The 18,863-nt window shown below is 52.9% G+C and overlaps 1 protein-coding gene across 2 annotated transcripts; it reads left to right on the top strand.

The window, feature by feature from the left end:
• Positions 1 to 35: 35 nt before the first annotated feature.
• On the top strand, positions 36 to 18,844 carry LOC308057712 (hydrocephalus-inducing protein-like). Of its 2 annotated transcripts, XM_080411767.1 has the most exons (7): positions 36 to 189; positions 2,150 to 2,385; positions 3,193 to 3,293; positions 4,545 to 4,680; positions 5,165 to 5,329; positions 8,620 to 8,772; positions 16,996 to 18,844. In XM_080411767.1, the coding sequence occupies exons 2-7, from the start codon at positions 2,323 to 2,325 to the stop codon at positions 17,236 to 17,238; spliced, it is 861 nt and encodes a 286-aa protein (XP_080267893.1). In that variant the 5' UTR covers positions 36 to 189; positions 2,150 to 2,322; the 3' UTR covers positions 17,239 to 18,844. The 2 variants fall into 2 exon arrangements, with proteins under 2 accessions (XP_080267893.1, XP_080267892.1); XM_080411766.1 differs by lacking the exon at positions 36 to 189 and having other exon boundaries at positions 1,962 to 2,385.
• The last annotated feature ends 19 nt before the right edge of the window (positions 18,845 to 18,863 follow it).

The following is an 18,863-nucleotide window of genomic DNA, read 5'->3' as shown; positions in this document are numbered from 1 at the left end:
TTGGTTTGAAAGCCACTGTGGTGCTGAAACCAGCTTTTATCTGTCCCGGTGGTAACAAAAGCTGAATGCTTTGCAGTTCTTTTTAACCAAGCCAGTTCCTCCTCTGCCTTTGTCCTTACAGGGGCTGTGTCATTGGATCGACTCTCCATTTCAATGTACCTTCCCTCCACTTCGGCGATGTCTCCTTTGGTGAGTGTGCCCTGGGCTTGGACCGCAGGTCGGGAGGTCTGTGCCTTACTGAAATGAAGCACTTGAAGAGCGTCTGTCGCTTGTGTTCCTCCACAACAGCCTTCAGGGTGTTAAAAGCAGGGCTGGCGCTTGCTCAGGTGGTGTTTTGCTGTTGTGAGAGCAAACAGGGCCAAAGGAATAGCAAGCCAGTATTTTTCTGGTGCCCTCAGAGCCTGCTCAGCCCCAGCCTGCCAATCCTTGGCGGCAGAATGATGGTGAAAGCCCTTGTCCCAGAAGGGCCCAGGGGTTGGGGCTGAAGGAGAAGGGCGTTTGAGCCACACGCTAGCCTGTGGCTGCTCGGGGCGAATGCTTACCCCACTTGACCTTTAGTGTGAGCTGTTGATTTGTGCCGTGAGGGCTCCTCGTTATCACCTGCCCGGTAATAAGCCCAGGCAGTAGCTCTGCGTTGGGCACTGATGTCCCCAGAGATGTGGGCTCCTTCTCCTTCCCCAGCTGAAGCGCTGACGGAGCGGGTGGCTGAGCCCCAGTGTCTCCATTGAAATGCAGATTCTGATTCTCCATCTCGAGTCTCACAAAAGGCTTTTTACTGAGACGATCTAAAGCTTAAATGTGAAATCAATTGTGGATTGATTGAAGGGCCGTTATCATTCTGCGCCCTGGATGCCTCTGTGTTTTCATGATGTTTGTGGGCTTTTTAAGTAAGCTCATTACCTTCCCCGAGCCACTTCCCCCTCTCCCTGCGTCACCACTCTGCCACCGCTGTGTTTCCTTTTGAATAAATAAACCCACAAGAAACGCACCGGGCAGGAATACGGTTGTGTAATAGGAGGTTCATCCTACTTAATCTGATTTCATTAACAAGGCCTTTTCAGCTGAAGGCAGCTATTGTATTTTTGCTTCTTGTAACTGTGCTGCTGGCTGTTGTCTGCCTCTGGCGACTTCGGTCCCATTTGGGGCTGTGCAGTCTGTGCGTGTCCTTTCTGTGCCCCCCCTGCCCCCCGGCCAGAGTAATTGCTGGCGGTGGGCAATGCTCACTGCTGATGGGCACGGGAGAAACATCTGCTGTGCCTGCAGGTGGTTTTCCTCCCTGTCTGTATGCAAATAGCGCTTGGTAAGCAGGGCATGGGAGGTGTCTCCTTCTGGCAGAGCTGGTGTCCGCTCCAGAGCAAGCTGCGGGCTGGTGTCCTGCCTCTGCAGCACATCCCCTGCCACCCAGTGTGGTTGTATCACTGGTTTTCCATTAGGGAAAGCAAGTGTCAGAGCTAAAGTGATGTCAGGCGTTGCGGGCAGTAATCAAAGGCAGCGAGGATGTGATGTCCCCGTTTGTTAGGTAAGGCGAGACACGTTCCTGCTCGTTTCTAAGGAAGCGTCAGGTTTGCCTGCAGTGGGGTGGGCTGAGTTGTCCTGTGCTCAGTCGTGCTGTGCTCAGTCTGGCTGCCCCGAAACAGGAGCTGCCTTAAGGATCCTGCCTAGGGAAGCTGCATCAGAGTGCTGTGCATCATGTTGTAGTGCCCAATTTCGTCCTTCCTTGTTCTTGAAGAGAAGCTACAGTAAGGAAAATCTGCTACTTTCATATATTGAAAACCGGGGGAATGTTCATGGAGTTAATGGGGAATTTTACAGGCTGAATTTTCAGGATAAATGGTCTGTCTGGATGCACGCTCGTCAGTGAGAAAGAGTTGGGGCTGGTTTGGGGGCAGGTGAGAGGGTTCCTCACAGTTAAGGAGAGACTTGTGCTCTTCAGCACCAGCACCGCTGCCCATTGCCCAAGGAAGCAAGCTCGGCCGTCGAGAGAAAAGGCAACTTCAGCCACAACTCGCTCCTCCCTGAGCTTCTCAGTTACCTGCCGTGCACATTGACAAGAGCTCAACTCCAAGCAGGGTTTTATCCTAACAGGAGAGTTGCAGCAGGAATCACAGCGTAACTGGGGACTTAACTGATATTTGTCTCACCTTCCCAGGCTTTCCTCACACCCTGTCATGTCGCCTCACTAACACCTCCTTGGTGCCTGTGACTTTCAACCTTCGCATTCCTGGCGATGGCTCGGGACAGCGCAGCGTCACCAGTTTTGCTCAGATTTCAGACAACGCTTGCCTGTCCTGGAGGAAGGGAGCCCAACATCACGTCAAGCCAATGGAATTTACCATAATGCCTTGCAAAGGCATCATCCGCTCCCAAGGAGCCCTGGATATCCAGGTATGGGATGAGCCCGGCCATACGTGCTTCAACAGGTGGAGCTGCAGCGTCAGTGACGCGCACGAGGGCTGCAGCGCTGCTGGCTTTGGGCATGACCAAGTAAGAGACGGGCTTTTGTTAGCTGAGGGACTCTGGGATGGAGCAGCGTTTTGTTTCCAGAGTCGTAAGCCAAGGATCACGTATCGTGTGGTCAAGCACAGAAGCCGTGCATGTGCTTCTGAGCTGCTTAGAGCGATTTGTTTGATTTGAAGGGGGCCGAGGAAGGGTGAGGACGGAAGGTGGCTGTTGAAAAGAGAGATGCCATTGCATAAAGCAGTTTGCTTTTCTTCCCGGTCTTATTTTTCCTCTCCTGTTGAGCAGGATGAGTTGCATTCACTGCAGCGGGGGCTGAGAAAGCTCCAGCAGCCATGAACAAACTGCACAGCTTTTGCTGGGCCACGTTTTGCCCTCAGCTTCCCACTGTAAAGCTGAACTCATTCTGGGAAAGTCAACAGATCTCCCCTGGGTTCCCGCTATTGTAGTTGCGATGAAAAATTGGTCCCTTAATACGGTGGTGAGTAGACCATGAGTTGTGCTTTGATTTAGCTTACACGTGCCCTGGTGTGCAAGGTGTATTTCACAGGTGGGGTTTGTCAGCAGAGTTTTGTTCCTGGGAAAGGCAGTGGTCCACACGTGGAGCAGCAGCAGAACCAAGGCAAAACGCTCCCTTTCCTTAGCGTGGAAGGAGAAGTGCAGGACACCACGCGTGCGTGGCTGATGGCTTCTGGGAGTGCTGAAGTATTTGACGCTGCTCTTCTCCTCTACCAGGTCACCCTGTGTTCCAACACGGTGAGGCAATACGAGCTGGCGCTGGTGCTGGACGTGGATGGTGTTGGCCAGGAGGTGTTGGCGCTGCCTCTCACAGCCAGGTACCGGCGCTTTCCTTGCAGCTGGCCACCTTTCCCCACGTAGCCAGGCCCAGCACGCTGCCTGGCGTGTGGTGTGCTGGCTGCCGCCCCAAAGGAGAAATGGTGCTTCATGAGCTGGTTCTGCCCAGCTCGCTGTGAGCACAGCCGTGCTTTGCCAGCGGCCGTGTTGAGAAGCACCTGTGCTCAGTGCTCAGGGCTGTGCCTTTCTTGTTCTGTTTTGAAGGCAACAGTGCTTATATTCCTTGTTGGCCTGTCGTCTGGGACTTGAGGAGTAACGAATCTGCAAAGGGCTGCCCCTGCTTCTCCCTGCAAGCAGTGGGCTTGTGCTGGGTTGGCCCAAAATGCAGCATTTGTTTGGAAGGCAGCGAGCAGCCTGCTGAAAGCTGGGGTCTGGCTCGGTTAATGAAGGCGTGTGCAAATGGGAAAGGGGCTTATGGCAGGACTGGTGGGGGGAAACTAAAGGGGAAACTCGTCCTTGGTGTGGCAGGTGAGCTCAGCTTTCTCTGGTTCTCTTGAGCATGAACATTCCCAGACTTAAGCCAAAAGCTGCTCTTGCTGCAGCCACGCTCAATGGCGTTGCGCCGCAGCGGGTGCCAGTTTAATGACAAGAGGGACGCAGTTCGCTGGTGCTGTTCCCTCTCCCAGGCGGTCAGCCAGGCGGTGCCTGGGCTGCAATTTTGTAAAACGAGTGGGAATGGGAAGAGTCAGTGTGTGGGCTGGTGGGTGGAGGACCCAGGCAGCTGCAGGAGCTGGGAGAGGCTGGTCACCCAGTGCGAGAGGCAGGCAGTGCTGGTGCCCTCCATCGCGGGGGCAAGCGGCTGAGGTTTCAGGCAGGGCGAGAGCGGTACGGGAGAGGAGGGAGTTGCTTTTACTGAGATGCTGGAGTCTTGTTTTCCTTGAGCTTTGGGGAACGCTGATCCTCAGCGGGAAGGCTCCCGCAGAGCTCGTGCCTTGCTGGGACTGTGGGAGGGTCCTTGCCGGCCTCCCGGGGCAAAGGAGGGGCAAAGCTTGATGAGAGAGCACTGGGGCAGGGCACTGGGCAGCCTCTGCCACGGGAGTCTCGGGGTCTGCCCCTCCATTACAAGAGGCTGTTGAGAAAAAAGAAGTTAGAGGTGAGTGATTGCTGTAGAGGTAGGAAATGTCTATCTGGCAGAGACAAATGCCTTGTGTCTATTTCATGCTGTTTGGGGAGTGAACAACTTCTACAGTCTCTCAGTGTCTCTAATTCCCTTTGGTCATCTCTTCACCCAGGTGTGTGGTTCCTCCGCTGCACGTGCTCAGCCCTGTTCTGAGGTTCGGACGGTGCTTTCTGAAATTCCCTTACGAGCGGACACTGACCCTTGTGAACAACAGCGATCTTCCAGGCTGCTATGCAGTCCTTCCTCAGGTTTGGCATTGCGTTCGCCTCCTGCCCTCCAACGTCGTTATCGAGGGGTTTATTAGGAAAAAAAGGGGGGTTTGGAGAAGACCTTGCTGTTTAGTGTTCAAACCTCAAGTTTTGCAGAGAACGGGAGGCTACCTGAATATGAACTTCAGGAGCGGTTTGAACTCTTTAGGAAGCAGTTTTGGTTCTAGTCTTTGGGGTGCTTTCATGCAGGAGAACTTTGAAGGTTGTGAAAAGCGGCTGCAAGGAGGCCACCAGCACCGGAGTGGGTGTTTGTGGGTGCAGCAGCTTTTGGACCCTGTGAGGATGCTACTTAGCCCCATATAAATCTTGCACCTTGTGTTGTGCTTTTCTGCTTTCTCCTAGGGATTTTTAAAAATGTGGGTGAATTGCTGCTGTGGTAGATGTTAAGGAGCTTGAAGTTTCCTCAGACTCTGAGGTTCTGTCACATTCTGACAATTGTTGTCTTTGATTCTGTCCCTTACAGGAGCACAAGGAGGATGCTGCTGTGTGGTACTCCAGCCCTGTGCCGTGTGGGATTATCCAGCCTCACAGCTCGGTGGAGATCCCGTTTATGCTGGAAGCCCAGGCGATAGGAAGGCAGGACACTATGGCTAGTGTCTCAGTGTTTGGGAATGAAAGTTTCCCGCTGGTGAGTGCTAGGCGAGATGCGTGCCTTTGTGTGACTCATCTTGGTGGGGCATAAAGTGTACAGGGGTTCTGCCAGGGAAAGGGAGAAGGTCATAATATGTGGCTGGTGTGGACAAGGAAAGAAGGGGTTCGTGGCATAAGTAACAGCTAATACCTAGAGAAGGGTGGTGTCCTCTTAGGTGTCTGAGATGTGTTTAATTATGGGCGTGTGAGGCGGGATAACAAGCCCAGCCTGAAACCCAGAACAATTCCTGGGTCTCTTGCTCTCCTGCATTATTAGATGAGCAGCAACTGCTGCTTCATTAGAACTTTTGTTCAGGAGCACACGGGGACATTGCTGCATGCCGCTAAAGCAAGGGCGGTGTAGGAGGCCGTGCTGAAATGATGAATTCTGTAAAGCTGGATTTAAGCTTTCATGAAAGTCAGGTCCATCCCGCCTGAGAAATATCCATCGTATCTCTTTGCCAAAAGCCCCAGCCAAAGATGCATGAGACTCCACACTGCTTGCATCTGGAGCACAGACTGTTTTTGTTGGTTTTTTTTCCCTACCAAACTTGGAAAGGGGTGAGGTGAAGCATTCCTGGACTAAAGCCTCCTACAAGACATTGGCATTCAGGCATGTACAGCAGCAACAAAGTGTAGGCAAGAGAATGTTGTATGTGGTGTCCTGGCTTCCACTGGCTGAAACAGAGAACAAATTTAGTTAATAATTTAATTTAAAAACCTTTTGAATTTAAAAGGAGATTAACTTTTGAAGCAGCTGTTTTAAAATGTCTTGTCCTCTCTCTGAGCATGGAAGGGGATATCAGAGGATTCCTGAGAACCTGAAGCTTTCTGTAATGGAAAGGAAGGCTGGCATTTTGAAAGCAAATGCAGGGATATAAACTTTTTATAAAATGAATTGAAACGATGATGCCAAATCCCCTGGATGCTACTGATCATCTCACCCCAGGCTGCTGGGGATGTGCATGTAAACCAGTCAACAGCAAGGCCAGGCAATGCAGGCTTTGCAGGGAAGTCTCACGTTTGACAAAACAGTTGCTCGCAGATAGAAGGCATGCTTCCCTGGAAGAGGAGGGTTTCTCCCCACTGGAATAGCCAGTTGTTTAACTGTCACCTGGTTTTTGAGCTGCAGGTCCCTTGAAAAGCTTTTACCCTTGGGCTAACAATTTATAAATTGAAAGTTGACCTTACCGTAATCTTTTCTATTTGGACATGAACGTGTTGATGTTTTGCCCAAAGGGCGAGCATTTCAGCTGGAGAATCATAGCTGTCCCTAAAGAAAGGACTAGATGTGCTGCATTTTCTATAGGTCTGTCTTCTGGTTGCAGTGCAGTTCCAGCAGTTCCCTGGTAGCTGACGCACCCAAAGCTTTCTGGGCTGGCAGAAGAGCTGGCTGTCTTGTTACATGTCCTGCGCTGGTGGCAGATCCTACCCGTACGGCTGCAAGTCTGACCTTGGGAATTGCAGCGTGTTCCAATAGAACTTCAAAGCTCGTTCTTGCCTTAGGCTGGGGTGCCCAGTGTCGATGCCTGGTCTTTACCACCGTTTCAGGCGGAACGTGGTACAGATCTTTCATCCAGGTTGTGCAGAGTCCCTCCACAGCTCTGTTGTCAGGTATTTTGTTTGCAGGTGACCACGTGCCAGCTCCAGTCTGGTGTGTATCATCTGCATGAAGGAGCTGGTAAATCCCAGCCCTGGCGTTACTGGTGGCAAGGCAGCCTCGTGTGCCGCGGGCAGGGGGTTTGGCAGCTGGCCGCTGTCAGAATAAGCGGGCACTCGAGCACAGCTGTCCGCCAGGGTCAGATGCTCTTCGTTCCTAAGTGATCAAATGTGACATGACCTAACTGTTGACAAAGCCAGCGGTGCTGGGGGGGGGCGTGGGGGGGTGGCTGGTGGCTGTGTCTGTAGCTGTGGCAATACTGCCGATGGCAGAGCTGCCATCTCTTCTTGCTGCCTTCCTTTCCCTGTGCCATGTTGCCTGTAACGCTGTTGCATGGCATTTTTCTTGTCCCTTTTAAGAACCCTGTAGACAAAGGGGTTGGGGTTTTTGAAGTCCTCTCCTTGGTGGTGAGGGTGCCTGGTGTTAGTACACAGTCTGACAGAAGCCAGCTCACCTGGGCATCCTCCAGATGTTGTTCTGCTCATCCCCAAAGGGCTCTGCCCTACCTTTGCTGCTGCTGTCCCGCTGTCACCAGGAAGCTGAGCTGGCTGGCGAGGCGCAGCTCTTCCCTGCAGCTCCTCCTTCCTGGGAGCTTTGGGCAGCATCACCCAGACATGCATCGTCGTGCATGGCTTCAGTTCCTTATTTTTGAGGCCCCAGCCTTGGTAGGTGATTTTTTTTGGTGCTTAGTTGCACGCAGCAGTGCCCTGTCAAGGGATGAGCATTTCTGGATGCTGCTGCTGCTTCTGGCTGAGTTGGGCTGGTGATTCTGACAGCTGTCAATACCACTTCCTTGAGCCAGACATCATTAAAGGTTGTACACGGTGGAGGCTGGTTTCTTTTTCGGTTAAATCGTACTCTGTGCCCTCCAGTGAATCATACAGCGTCTGGTCAGCATTGGGAGTTTTATGCATTCAGATCCTGTTGAAGTGTTGAGGTGTTTGGAACCAGTGAAATCCACAGCAAGACTGGACAAATTCTCATTGTTTTTAATGATGTGGGAAGGTGGTTTAGCAAAGGGATCTGTGTTCCTCCTCCAGTAGTCTGTGCCAGTTCTGCAAGGAGAAAGCTTTTTGGGTCTGACTGTCAAGAGAAAAAACACCGCTTGAATGATGTAATGAATAATTAATGCCTGTTATTCATGTCATACCGGCAATACACCTAGGCACACATCAGAGGCCATAACTTGCACGATCTCTGCTCTGAAGAGCCTGCTTCGCTTCTGGCTTGTGCTGGTTTGCAGAGGTGCATTTTGGGAATGTCAAAGAAGTAACTGTCCAAGTGTCGCTGTGCAGCAGCAGCGATCAGGGAGGTTTGGGACAAGGCTGAGCGGCAGAAGGAGCGGGAGCAGGCACAAGGCAGAGAAAGGAGAGCTAACTGTGGAGGAGGTCTGGAAAGGAAAGCGTGGGACCCAGGGTTTCTCTGTCCCCTGAGAACGGGAGCTTGTGGCTTTCAGATGGGATCGCTCCGAGCCTGCACTTGCCCCGGGCCTTCTGTTTCAGCCTTGCAACGCTGAAAACTTCCAACAGCCGTACTTATCGCCTCGTCGAGGAGGACCCTTAGAGCTGTCTCGTATTTTTTAACTTCCCCTGCTTTTTTTTTTCTTTCCTACCTGCTTCCTGGAGCAGAATGTCTCTTTAGTGAGCGTTGGAGAAGGACCAGTTGTCTACGTGCATCCGAGGGAGATAAATTTTGGCAGTATTGAAGTTCTGCAAGATGCGTCCAAAAGTCTCCACCTCTCCAATCAGGCTGTCATCCCTGCATCCTTCTGTGTAGAGATGGTAAGTATCTGTGGGGCTGTTTCCCAATGAAAATTGACTGGTCTGTAGCAGCCTGTGGCTTGATTTTTACATGCAACGTTTCCATATTGCTGTCTCGGAGAGAAAGCAAGATATTCCGTCCCAACGCAGCGAGAGGAGCCTGGCTCTGGGGGCAGTTTTAGCTGGGGCACCCCCTCAGTAAAGTAGACAGCTTGCATAGACGTTTGTGCAGAAAGGAGTCTGGATCATCTTTACAGGTTTTCCCTTTGTTTTCTGGAGGGTATTTAACGGAGAGTCGTGTCTTTGGAGCTCAGAGATCAAGAGGCCCCTGTGGCCCTTTGCTCCTGGAAGGGCATGGATTTCCCGACACTTTCCCCATTAGGTCTGCGTTTGCTTTGTGTCAGACTTCTGTTTGTGACAGAGTCTGGGGTGTGAAGTTTGTCCTCGGCCTGCTTGTGGTGAGGTGAGTTTCACACCTGCTGGGGGCCCAACCAGCTGTGGCGTTGCACAAACACAGAACGGTAAGGGTTGTGTAGCTACAGAGTCTGTGGGCTCCGTCGCGTTGCAGAGCATCTCCGGGGGCCAGCCGCAGGGAAAGGCTGTTTAACTGACGGAGGCTGCAGCTGACAAGCTGCGTGGCAGGTGGCAGGAGGAGGTTGGGTCGCTGCCCTGGCAGGGGGGGCAGGGCTGGTGCAGCCAGGGAGGGCTCCGTGCGGAGGCTGGGTGGGATGTGCCGCTCACTGGAGGTGGGATCTGTGAGGGGCTTAAAAACAGGGTTGGGGGGAGGTTTGTTCTGCTCCACGCTAGGTGGGTTGGGTTTGTGGAGCTGGTTCACCCAGGCCTGGCTCTGTGGGCTTGGCTGGGTCTGCGGGTAAAGCATCAGGCAGTGTGCGAGAGGCCAGGCTCAGCCCCCTGGGCCAAGGAGGAGGGGGGCGAATTTCCTCCTTGCGGCTTTTCCAGCTGTTTGGGGGACAAAGGTAACCTCCAAGTGGGGGAGGGATTCCCAGGGCAGCTTTCTTTGAATCCACCATGAAAACCCGCTTGCCATCTGTGGCGAGAGCAAGCCACCAGGGATGGCTGGTACTGGTGTTGAAATGATGGGTTTGCATGCCTGTCGCAGGCAGTGACCCGCAGAGCTGTTCGGGTCCTGCTGCCCCGGTGCAATGCCTTCCCTCCTCCCCGGGCAGCTCGCGGTGTCGCCGGGGGGCTTGCAGGGTACATCTGCCCCTCCGTTGCCTCAGGGCCCTAACCCATGGGACTGGGCAATAAAGCCTGTCGTGCTTCACCGCCATCCCTGCCAATCCTGGGGCTGATCGATCACTAGAGCAGTAATACGCGGCGGCTCAGGGACGGTTTCTTTCCCTGCAATAAAGACGGGCTCTGCTTGAGCAGTGGCTTGGACCAGATGATCTCCAGAGGTCTCGCCAGCCCCAGCTGCTCTGTGACTCTGTGTGTGTGTGGTGATCCCCCCTGCTGACTCCACGGGGCCGAGTTCCCCCATGGTGAGCATCTCTGCTTTTCAGGGCAGCTGCTGCTCTCATGGAGACGTGCCAGGAGGCAGGTCCTGGGGACCTGCTCCATCAGCCGCTTCACCAAGGGCTCTTCAGCCAGACTGTGGGCACGGTGCTGCTGAGGTTGCCTGATGGGAGCAGTGCGGGCGTGGGCGAGATGTGCCCGAGCTGCCCCCTGGCCCTCAGCAGCTGCCTGCTCTGCTGCTCTTTTGCTGCCCCAGTTGAAGTTTTGCCCTTGGCTGCCTTACGCTGCCTGGCAGCTCCTTGATGGGAAGCAGAGGGGACTGAATAATTGTGGAGATAAAGCCCGAGATGCAGTCGGGTGTCAGGGTGACGCACGCGTGTCCATCTGAGAGCGGAGCAGGCTGGGCTGTGCCTTAGCCCAGCTGATGGGTGACACAGGCATCCTTCATTCCCCCGTGTCCCTGAACCCAAGCCTTGTGTCCTGTAAAGCGCCAAAGCCGCTGCTCTGATTCCTGCTTGGAGGTTGCTGCAGGGTGGTGAGCCGTGATTTCCCTGTCTCCCATTTGTTGGCCAATCTGCAAACGGTGGCTGTGAGGCTCAGAGATCATGGTCTCCACTTGAAAGAGCGAGTTATTGGCTGAAATTTTCACAGGAGCGTTGCATCGGGAATGTTATGCGCACTGACTGGCAGCTTGACAAACTGAATGAGGTTAATTGAAGGGGCAGCAACAGGGCAAACGAAAGGCTGGTGTCTTGTTTGAAACAGAAAAGGAAAATGCTGTAATGATGGTGGCCGTGCTGCCACCTCGATGGTACTCTTAACCGTCGAGTGAAAATTGCTCTTCCTGTTAAGGCAAGCTTGCTGCTCGCTTTGGGGGAGACAAGATCATTACCTGAGCAAGCCAGGATGATTTGTGGTGAACTTCACTTTGGGATAGTGACTTCAGGAATTACTTGCAGTTCCCCTCAGGCACCAGCTTCCCTGTACCCCTCTCCTCTCTGCTGGGTGAGTTGTGTCTGTTCTGTTCTCAGTTGCAGGGAGCAGCAGGGAGCATCTCTGCCACCAGAAGAAAATAAATAAAAACCCGCCAAATCTGTGTGTTGAGATGGGGCTTTTTGGGTGGGAAGAGGGGTGTAGGGACTGCATACCTGCGTCCTCGGTTGGCTTATCCCTGCTTGCCAGGGTGTCTGCAGATCTGCGACCCTTGGGACCAGTGTGTCGTCCTGTGCTCACCCAGCGAATCCTGTGTCTGTCGGGTGTGCTTTTCCCTGTCAGATTGCTTTCCCAGCTGCCAGGCAGCCCAGCCTGTTAGGGAATCCTCTGGATCCAGCGAGGGGGGGATTTGTGTCTGTCTTGGGTAAAAATGACTGGAGCAATGGGTCAACATGAAGGAGCTGTTGCAGCTTAGCTGGGGGTTGATGTAACCTGCTGACAAAAGCGGCTGTTTCTCCTCCTTGCTCCGCTGTCATTTTCTTTTCCTGCCTTCTGAAGTGTCTGATTTTTGCCGTATTGACAAGTGCCAAAGGCTTGTTATGGCCTGATGGAAGTGTTTGCTCTCCCTGCAGAAAGGGAAAAGCATCGTTCTTAGATCATTTCCTACTTGTTCTTTGTCATGCTGTCTTCTCAGGGATCTTTTGTGTGACTGCTAAGGCTGACATCTCTTGGCATCACAGAAGGCAGCTGCGTATCACGTCTCTGTGATCAGGAAAGAAAAGACAGGCCTAGGGTGTAATTTTTCTTAATCAGTGGCAGCTTTCTTCTGCCTGCATAACCCCCGTGCTGGGTCTGTTATGTGCTACCGCAGGGTGGCAAATGGTTTCCCAGTGCCTTGTAACAAGGAGGAGAGAGAAAACCTTCCTTGGGGTTTCCTCGTCTCATGACAGTCGTAATGCGGGGTCCTGTCTCCTTCAGCCTGAGCCCTGAGCTCCCTGATCCAGAGCCCTGTGCTCCAGGTGAAGCTCACTGCTGCCTGGTTTCCAGCAGTGCTTGTACAGCCAGCTGGGTTGTCTTCAGGAGGGTGCCTGGTGGCTCAGTGCAGATCCCCTTCTGCGTTCCCAGGGATGAGCTGCTGCCACATTCAACTTAGACCAAGATTTGGTTGGTTGGTTTTGTTTTTTTTAAAAAAAAGCTGTACCTGGTTATCTTGTCACTGGTATTCGCTGTGGATAACTCCATGGATTTTTCAGGCAGCGTATAAAGGCTGTTGGTCAGGTGCGGTGTAAGCAAGGGCAGAACACACAGTTCCCATACTCTCTGCTCCCCCGTAGTGCAGGATTTGTTTCATTTACTAATTTCATTGCTTATTCCCTCAAGCTTTTGATGACATTGCTTTTATTAATGCAATGGCCATATGGAAAGACCGCAAAACACGGAGATAAACTTCCAAACGGTGCCGATGCTGCTTTAGTGACTCTGTTTCTGGGTCTGGCTGACGGGCGATTCTGTTGCTCTCTGAGCAAATCGTGCAGGTTGCGGGCAGTGAAGGCTTTGAAGAGCACATCAGCATTGTCTGCAGTTCTCCCCTGCTACTCTCGCTGAAGTCGGAACAGACTTCAATCAGCAAGAGGGTGGTTTTCAAATCTACTGTAAATCACTCCCCCCGCCCCCAAAGCAGCTGAATAATTAGCCAGCCTGTCAGTGTTTGCTCATAGTGAGACAGAGGCAGACAGTGCTGCGCCCTTCTCATGATATCTGCAGTGCTGTTTAGAAATTAGGGTTAAATTAACTTTCCAGGGTACGGGCAGCACTAGCCCTGCATATGTGGCCTCTTCCAAGGTGAGCAGAAGTTTTGAAGATGGATAGGCTTAACTCTTTCCTGAGCTGTCCCACCAGAGCCTCATGGTGCTCCAAAAGCTCACCTTTAGAATGAAACCCTTGGTTTGGGTTTAAAGGCTGTGTTTTGCTTATACAGCAGTACCAGTTTGTGCATTTCCACCCAGTTTGGTTTTGCCGGAGCCCTTTGTTGTAGCTGACAGGGCCTGGAAACACACAGCATCAGTCGTGAACATGGCTCGTGGCCAGGAGTGTCCAATCTCATGCTGGTGAGGGGTTGTACCAAAAGCCAAGGAAGGTAGAAGGCTGTGTCCCTCCCAGTGTCACTCAGGCTTAGGTCCAGGGCACGTGGGCCTTAAAAGGGGGAGCAAAGGTTTGGAGGAGACCTTGGAAAAGGTGCCTGAAACCTGGCCTTAGGGAAGAGTTTGGATTTTATGGCATCCGGTATCTTCTATGGGTTCATGGTCTTTCAAAATTGCTGTGTTTCAGTAATGGAAGAAATTGTTACTCTGCTCATCTAGGAAAAGTGAACTTGTCACGTTGTGCTGCACCCGCTGGCCAACAGGGTTCAAGAAGGGTAGAAGTCTTCAAAGCAGTTACGCTGCTACAGGCCAGAGTGACTCAGCTGAGCTCTCTTCCCGAGGGAAAAGCAGGAGGATTTTGGTTGTTCAATCCTGTGCTTGGCAGCAGCTGGCCAAGCCGTGTCCATGTCCTGGCTGGAGAGCCCCAATGTGCAGAGTGGTGGCACTGGTCTCCCCAGCCCAGCGGGGAGGGCAGATGGGACCTGGAGGGCTGAGCAATGGCCAGGGGACACAAATGGAGACAAGCTTCGTTGGCTCACTCAGCAGCTGCTGTTAGCTGAAGCAAGTGTGACAAATTGGGCTCCGTTGTTGGTGGCAGTGAGTGCCACACTTTAATTCTTTTTTTTTTCTTCTTTTTTTTTTTTTTTTTACTGGCTTTAGAGGCTCTGCCTCGATTTCACAAAACATCTCCTTGCTGGTGCTCTGGGGCAGAGGCTCAACCAAAGCGGTCCCCCTGATTTTGCTGAGGAGATGCTGGTGCCGAGGTGCCAGGAGGAGGCTGGTGGCTGGTGGGAGCATCCGGCCAGCCTTGTGCTCTGATCCCCACCCTGTGGGCCTTAGGGTGCTTCTGGGCTCTTTCTGCCACTGGCCGTTTGTGCGGGTGAGGAGTCACTCTGCTATGAAGAGCACAGGCTCCCGCCCCTTAGGACAGCTAAAGCCCCTGGGACAAGGCTCCGTGCGCAGCTGATGTGGCGGGGGGTTATTTCCCCTTCGTGCGTGACCCCCACCGGGGTCGGTGGATCCGCCTGACGAGGTGTGAGCACTCTCTCGCCAGAGCTATGGCTTGGTAAAGTACAGCCGCATTTTTCATGTTGAGTTCTGCTGCTTCTTTCACTCGTGCAAGGCCGGAATGACCAGATGACTTCACTTAATGGGCTCAAAGTAACTTGCAGAGGGCAGCGTGGTGGCTCCTCAGCCATCCCTTGGGGCAGCCATCCAGCCGTCCATCTCTGATGCGCGCTGATGCCCGCTAGAAGCAAACGTTGGCAGCTCTTATTCCCAATGAAATCTGTCCCAGGAGAAGCTAACGATCTCAGCGCTGAGCTTCTCGAAGCGGTTGATGCCAGCCCTTGCCTGGCGCTCTGACTCTGGCGTCCAGTGGTACAAGCTCCTGCAGGGACAGAAATAGCCGCTGTCTTTGTCTGCCCAGCACGTGCAGCTATTGCATCGTGTTCTGGAGCATTCAAGCCTAAGCGAGGAGCAGGGATCTTGTCAGAAGTTAGATTTTGGCCTTCAGAGCAGGGGGATGGATGCTTTTAGCGTGTTCCCAAGGGATTTCTTGTCTCTGGGACACAGCCTGGACCGGTGTAGGCAGAAGCTGACCTAAAAACCTGAGCGGAGCTGGTCCGGCAGAGCCTTTTGGTCCTGGCAGGTCTCCTGTTCAGTGGTGCGCTGTGCTGCCCCTGGGACCCACACCAGATGCTAACGGAAAGGATGAGGACGCGATGCAAATCGTGCTCCTCCGGAGTGGGCTGTTGGCCTGGCAGGGCACGGTGGGTCTGCGCTGGGTCACCCCGGGACACTGCGAGTCTGGCTCCATCGAGACAGCCTGTCATTATTCCTCAGTAATAGTTCCTTGGGTACAATTTCCTGCCCGGCTTGTTGCCAAGCTGTGATAAATGAGCTTTGTCAGATAGCAGACTTGCAGATTCACCTCTGGAGCAGCGCTATCGGGTCTCCTTTTCAAGCAAGCTACCCTGTGTCAGCGTGAATCGGAGGAGAAGTTGTACATTAACGTCAGTGAAAACCTGACGCCCACTGGCTCGGTGTGAATGAGCTGGCTGGGTAGCCCTTGGCTGGCGGCAGCGCAGCCGATGCCTCCGAGGCCAGCGACCAGCTGCAGGGACCACAGGGGAGGGTTGGTGGGAATCCTCCGTGGTCAGTGAGGCCCCAGTGTTTACCCCGTGGCAGCCACCTGCCTCCATCCCAGTCTCATCTTGCTTTTTTAAAAATCTTTTTCAAGACTCTTTTTTTGAAGCCCTAGAGGACAAATGAAATGGAGCTGAGTGTATAAATGTTGCTGGTGCCCGGAATCATTTTGATGCCTTTGGCACGCTCTGTTATGGGATGCAGGCATGCAGCCCTGACCTGCTCTACATGGAGGGCACAGCCAGCCTAAGGAGTTAGCGTAGCTGGAGCACCTACGCTTGCTGCTGGGACCCTGAATGCTCAGCAAGTTATCGCTTCCCTGGCCTCCAGCTAGCCTTCACCTTGTCAGCAGAGGTCATTTTGGGGTGTTATTTTAAATGTTTCTGTGACTTCAAAGTGCTGCTTGGTTTTCTGCTGCTCTTCTCCCTTGGGCTGGCTGGTGTCCTGTTAGAGCTCAGAGCTGCCAGCCTGACGGATGGAAACTCGAGCTAACTTCACCTGGATCGAGCACTTGCTTTTATCATGTCAGGCCTCTGAGCACACCGTTGTTTTCTATTTAAAGGGGAAAAAAAAAAGAAAAAGAAAAAGAAAGTAACCCTCTTCTCGACAGTACTGTAGAGTTTTGGATGAGTGGTGCCTGCCATCCCAAACACAGCGCTGAACTGTGATGCATGTAGCACCGATGCTGTGACGGACACTTGAAAGCCACGTGTCTGCATCCCAGTGCATTTCCTGCTGGCCCGGGAGCACTGCGTGCATTTCTCTTCTGCGAGCTTGCTCCTTGTGAATGTGGCTTTAGGTGGGCTGGAGGGGTCCAGCACCTCTGTTGCCCCATCCGTAGAGGGAGGCCCGTGAGGAACCAGAGGAAAAGAGTGCTTGGGAAGCCCAGGCCGTGCCCACAGGGCACATGTCTTGTGGTTTTCTTTCTGCTTCTTGTTTCACTGCCCTGCTATAAACACTTAGAGCTGACTTTGCCAAAGCAGAGGGCCTTGGGGCACCTCACTGCAGGTGATGATCTGTGGGAACAGAGGGCTGCAGCCCTTGAGGGGCTGTTGAGAAGCCTGACTCTTGGGAAAGAAGACTTTGGGGTTTTATCAACCGCTTTTGCAAAGTTATTCTTTGGGGTTTCAGCAGTATCCCCCAGCCGTGTGGCTGCTGCGGGGGGACTGGAGCAGTCCTGGCTTCCTCTGGCCTGGAGCCTTTACGGCAGAGCCGGCCGCCGTTGTCGGGAAGCCAGGAGATATCAAGTGGCTTCCCTGGGTGTGCCCTCCAAGAGGGAGGCTGGAGGGACAATAGCATTCTCCTGAGGGTGAGCATCCCTTGGGTCAGACAGAGCTGGGTTAACAAAGTGAGTCTGTTAAGGGAGGGTAAAATAGAGGTTGTATGAGCTCCTGCACGGGTGCTGTTTCCAGGCACTGTAGCTCCGAGTTGGGGAAAGGAAGCCTTCATGGTTTTTACCCTCATGTCTTTAATCCTTTTTCTGCATCCCGCAGGAGACCAGGGTCCATGGTTTCCATCCTAAGTTACTGTTTGGCTCATCTTACAGGCTGGCAAACGCTCGCGCTGGAGGATTGAACCCAGTAAAGGAGTGATCCCCCCCGAGAGCGAGGTGTCTGTGGCCATCATAGCAAACTTGGACGACACCGAGAGATTTGAGGATGAGGTGAAGGTGTCCATAGAGAACAGCCACACCTACGTCATCCCTGTCCAGGCTGTTGGCACGGGCACAACGATTGTCACCGACAAACCCATTGCTCCAGAGCTCAACTTGGGCCTCCACTTCAGGTAGGGATCTCTCGGCTCCCGCTTCCCACGTGGGCTCGGCAAGGAGTTTTGCTGTAGTCCTTCAGGCTAGTTGTTCTTCAGTGCTCGAGGTCCTGGCTCTGCTTCACCGAAGCCACAGGAACTCCTTTAGGAGTGTTCTATGGCCGTTTGAAAGTTGTTAGATACCCTCAGAAACGACCAAAATGGAAACCAGTTGCTAGATTGTCCCCGATTTGTTTTTAGTTGGAATATATTTATTTCTGTACTTTATCAAAGAATGAGCTGGAGGAAAACAGCAGGTCCCAGAAGCCTCCTGCTGGAAAATGCTACATTACAAGTATAAACATATTTCTGTTTGCAATAACGTTGCTTACCTTTCCACTCGCTATGGACTATTTTCTCGCAAGAGTGGAAAACCTTGGTGGTAGCTTGTTAGCAACTCCTCGACTGAATTAATGGTGCTAGTTTATTTCCCTTCTGCCTGGGAGTCCTGGAGGAGCTGCAGAGTTTCTTTGCCGTGTATCATCCATCAGTCTGCTCGTCTTCCCCGGTTCCCCTGCTGGGCCGCTCTTTATTAGAGGCGCTCGCTCTTCCCTCGTTTCCCCTGCCCGCGTTCCTTGCGGTCTGCCAGCACTGCGGCGGCGGCAGCCCGAGACAGAAGCGAGCGAGGGTGCCTGCAGGAGCAGCTCTGAGCGGGAGAAGAGGAGAAGTTGGCTGAGGTTGGGTGGGATAAATTGCATGTGCTACCTGAAAGAGCTTAGCTCGGAAGGGGGCATTCACGGATCCTAGTGCGTGTGTCTGAAACTGGCTACATTCTTATAAATGGGAGAAAAAATAAGCCTTTTCAAAGCGCTGTTGCTGTCGGAGTCCTCTTGGGACGAGAATAATACTCTTCTCCAAGTGCCTGTTCCTTTTGCTGGCTGCAAAGAGGCTCCACAGTGCTCCGATACCTAAATTTTGGGCTAGAAAGAGGAGGTTGATGCTGCCTTAAGCATTTAGGCTAGATTAGTGGGGTGGGGTGGGGTGTTGGGGTGTGTTAAATATGCACCCACAAGCCCCCCAGGTAAGCAGGGACGTTACAGGGAGATTCGCACTTGGCCAGTGTGCCCTGTGCTCTGTGCAGCCACAGATGGGCTGCACAGTGGAGGGGAGAGCGTGGGTGGGATTGGTGTCATTGTCCTCTGCCCCCCTTCGTGTCTTTGCCCGCAAGCTAGTTGGGAGCCGCCGTTGGCAGCGGGTGCAGAGCTGCCACCAGGTGAGCTGGGGGGACCCAGGTGACATCCCAGATGAGGTGGGCTTTCCCAGAGCCACAAATCAGGCACCTACCCAGAGCTTCCCCCAGCCTTCATCTGCCACTGTCCACAACAGAAAACCGGTTCATACTAAGCCTTGTACACATCATTTGTAAAGCGTGTTTCAAAGACTCGTTTGTTCTAATCTGTCACTTCTGTGTTGGTGTTTAGCTGCTTGTGGCAGACGTGCATTTTGCAAGCCACATGTTCTGTACCTTTCAAAAACCCAATAATTGTTGTAGGAACAATTCTGTTCCTGGTGGTGCTCAGATTTATAGAGGGTAGAATAATTATTCCACGCTGGCCTGCAGTTAGTGTTTCTTTACATAATGGAACCAATTTCCACTGAATATTTGTT

This window comes from Falco punctatus (assembly GCF_963210335.1).
Source record: "Falco punctatus genome assembly, contig: scaffold_261, whole genome shotgun sequence".
Taxonomy (NCBI): Eukaryota; Metazoa; Chordata; class Aves; order Falconiformes; family Falconidae; genus Falco; species Falco punctatus.
Note: the sequence above shows the minus strand (reverse complement) of the source record. Positions and strands in the feature narration are given on the sequence as shown.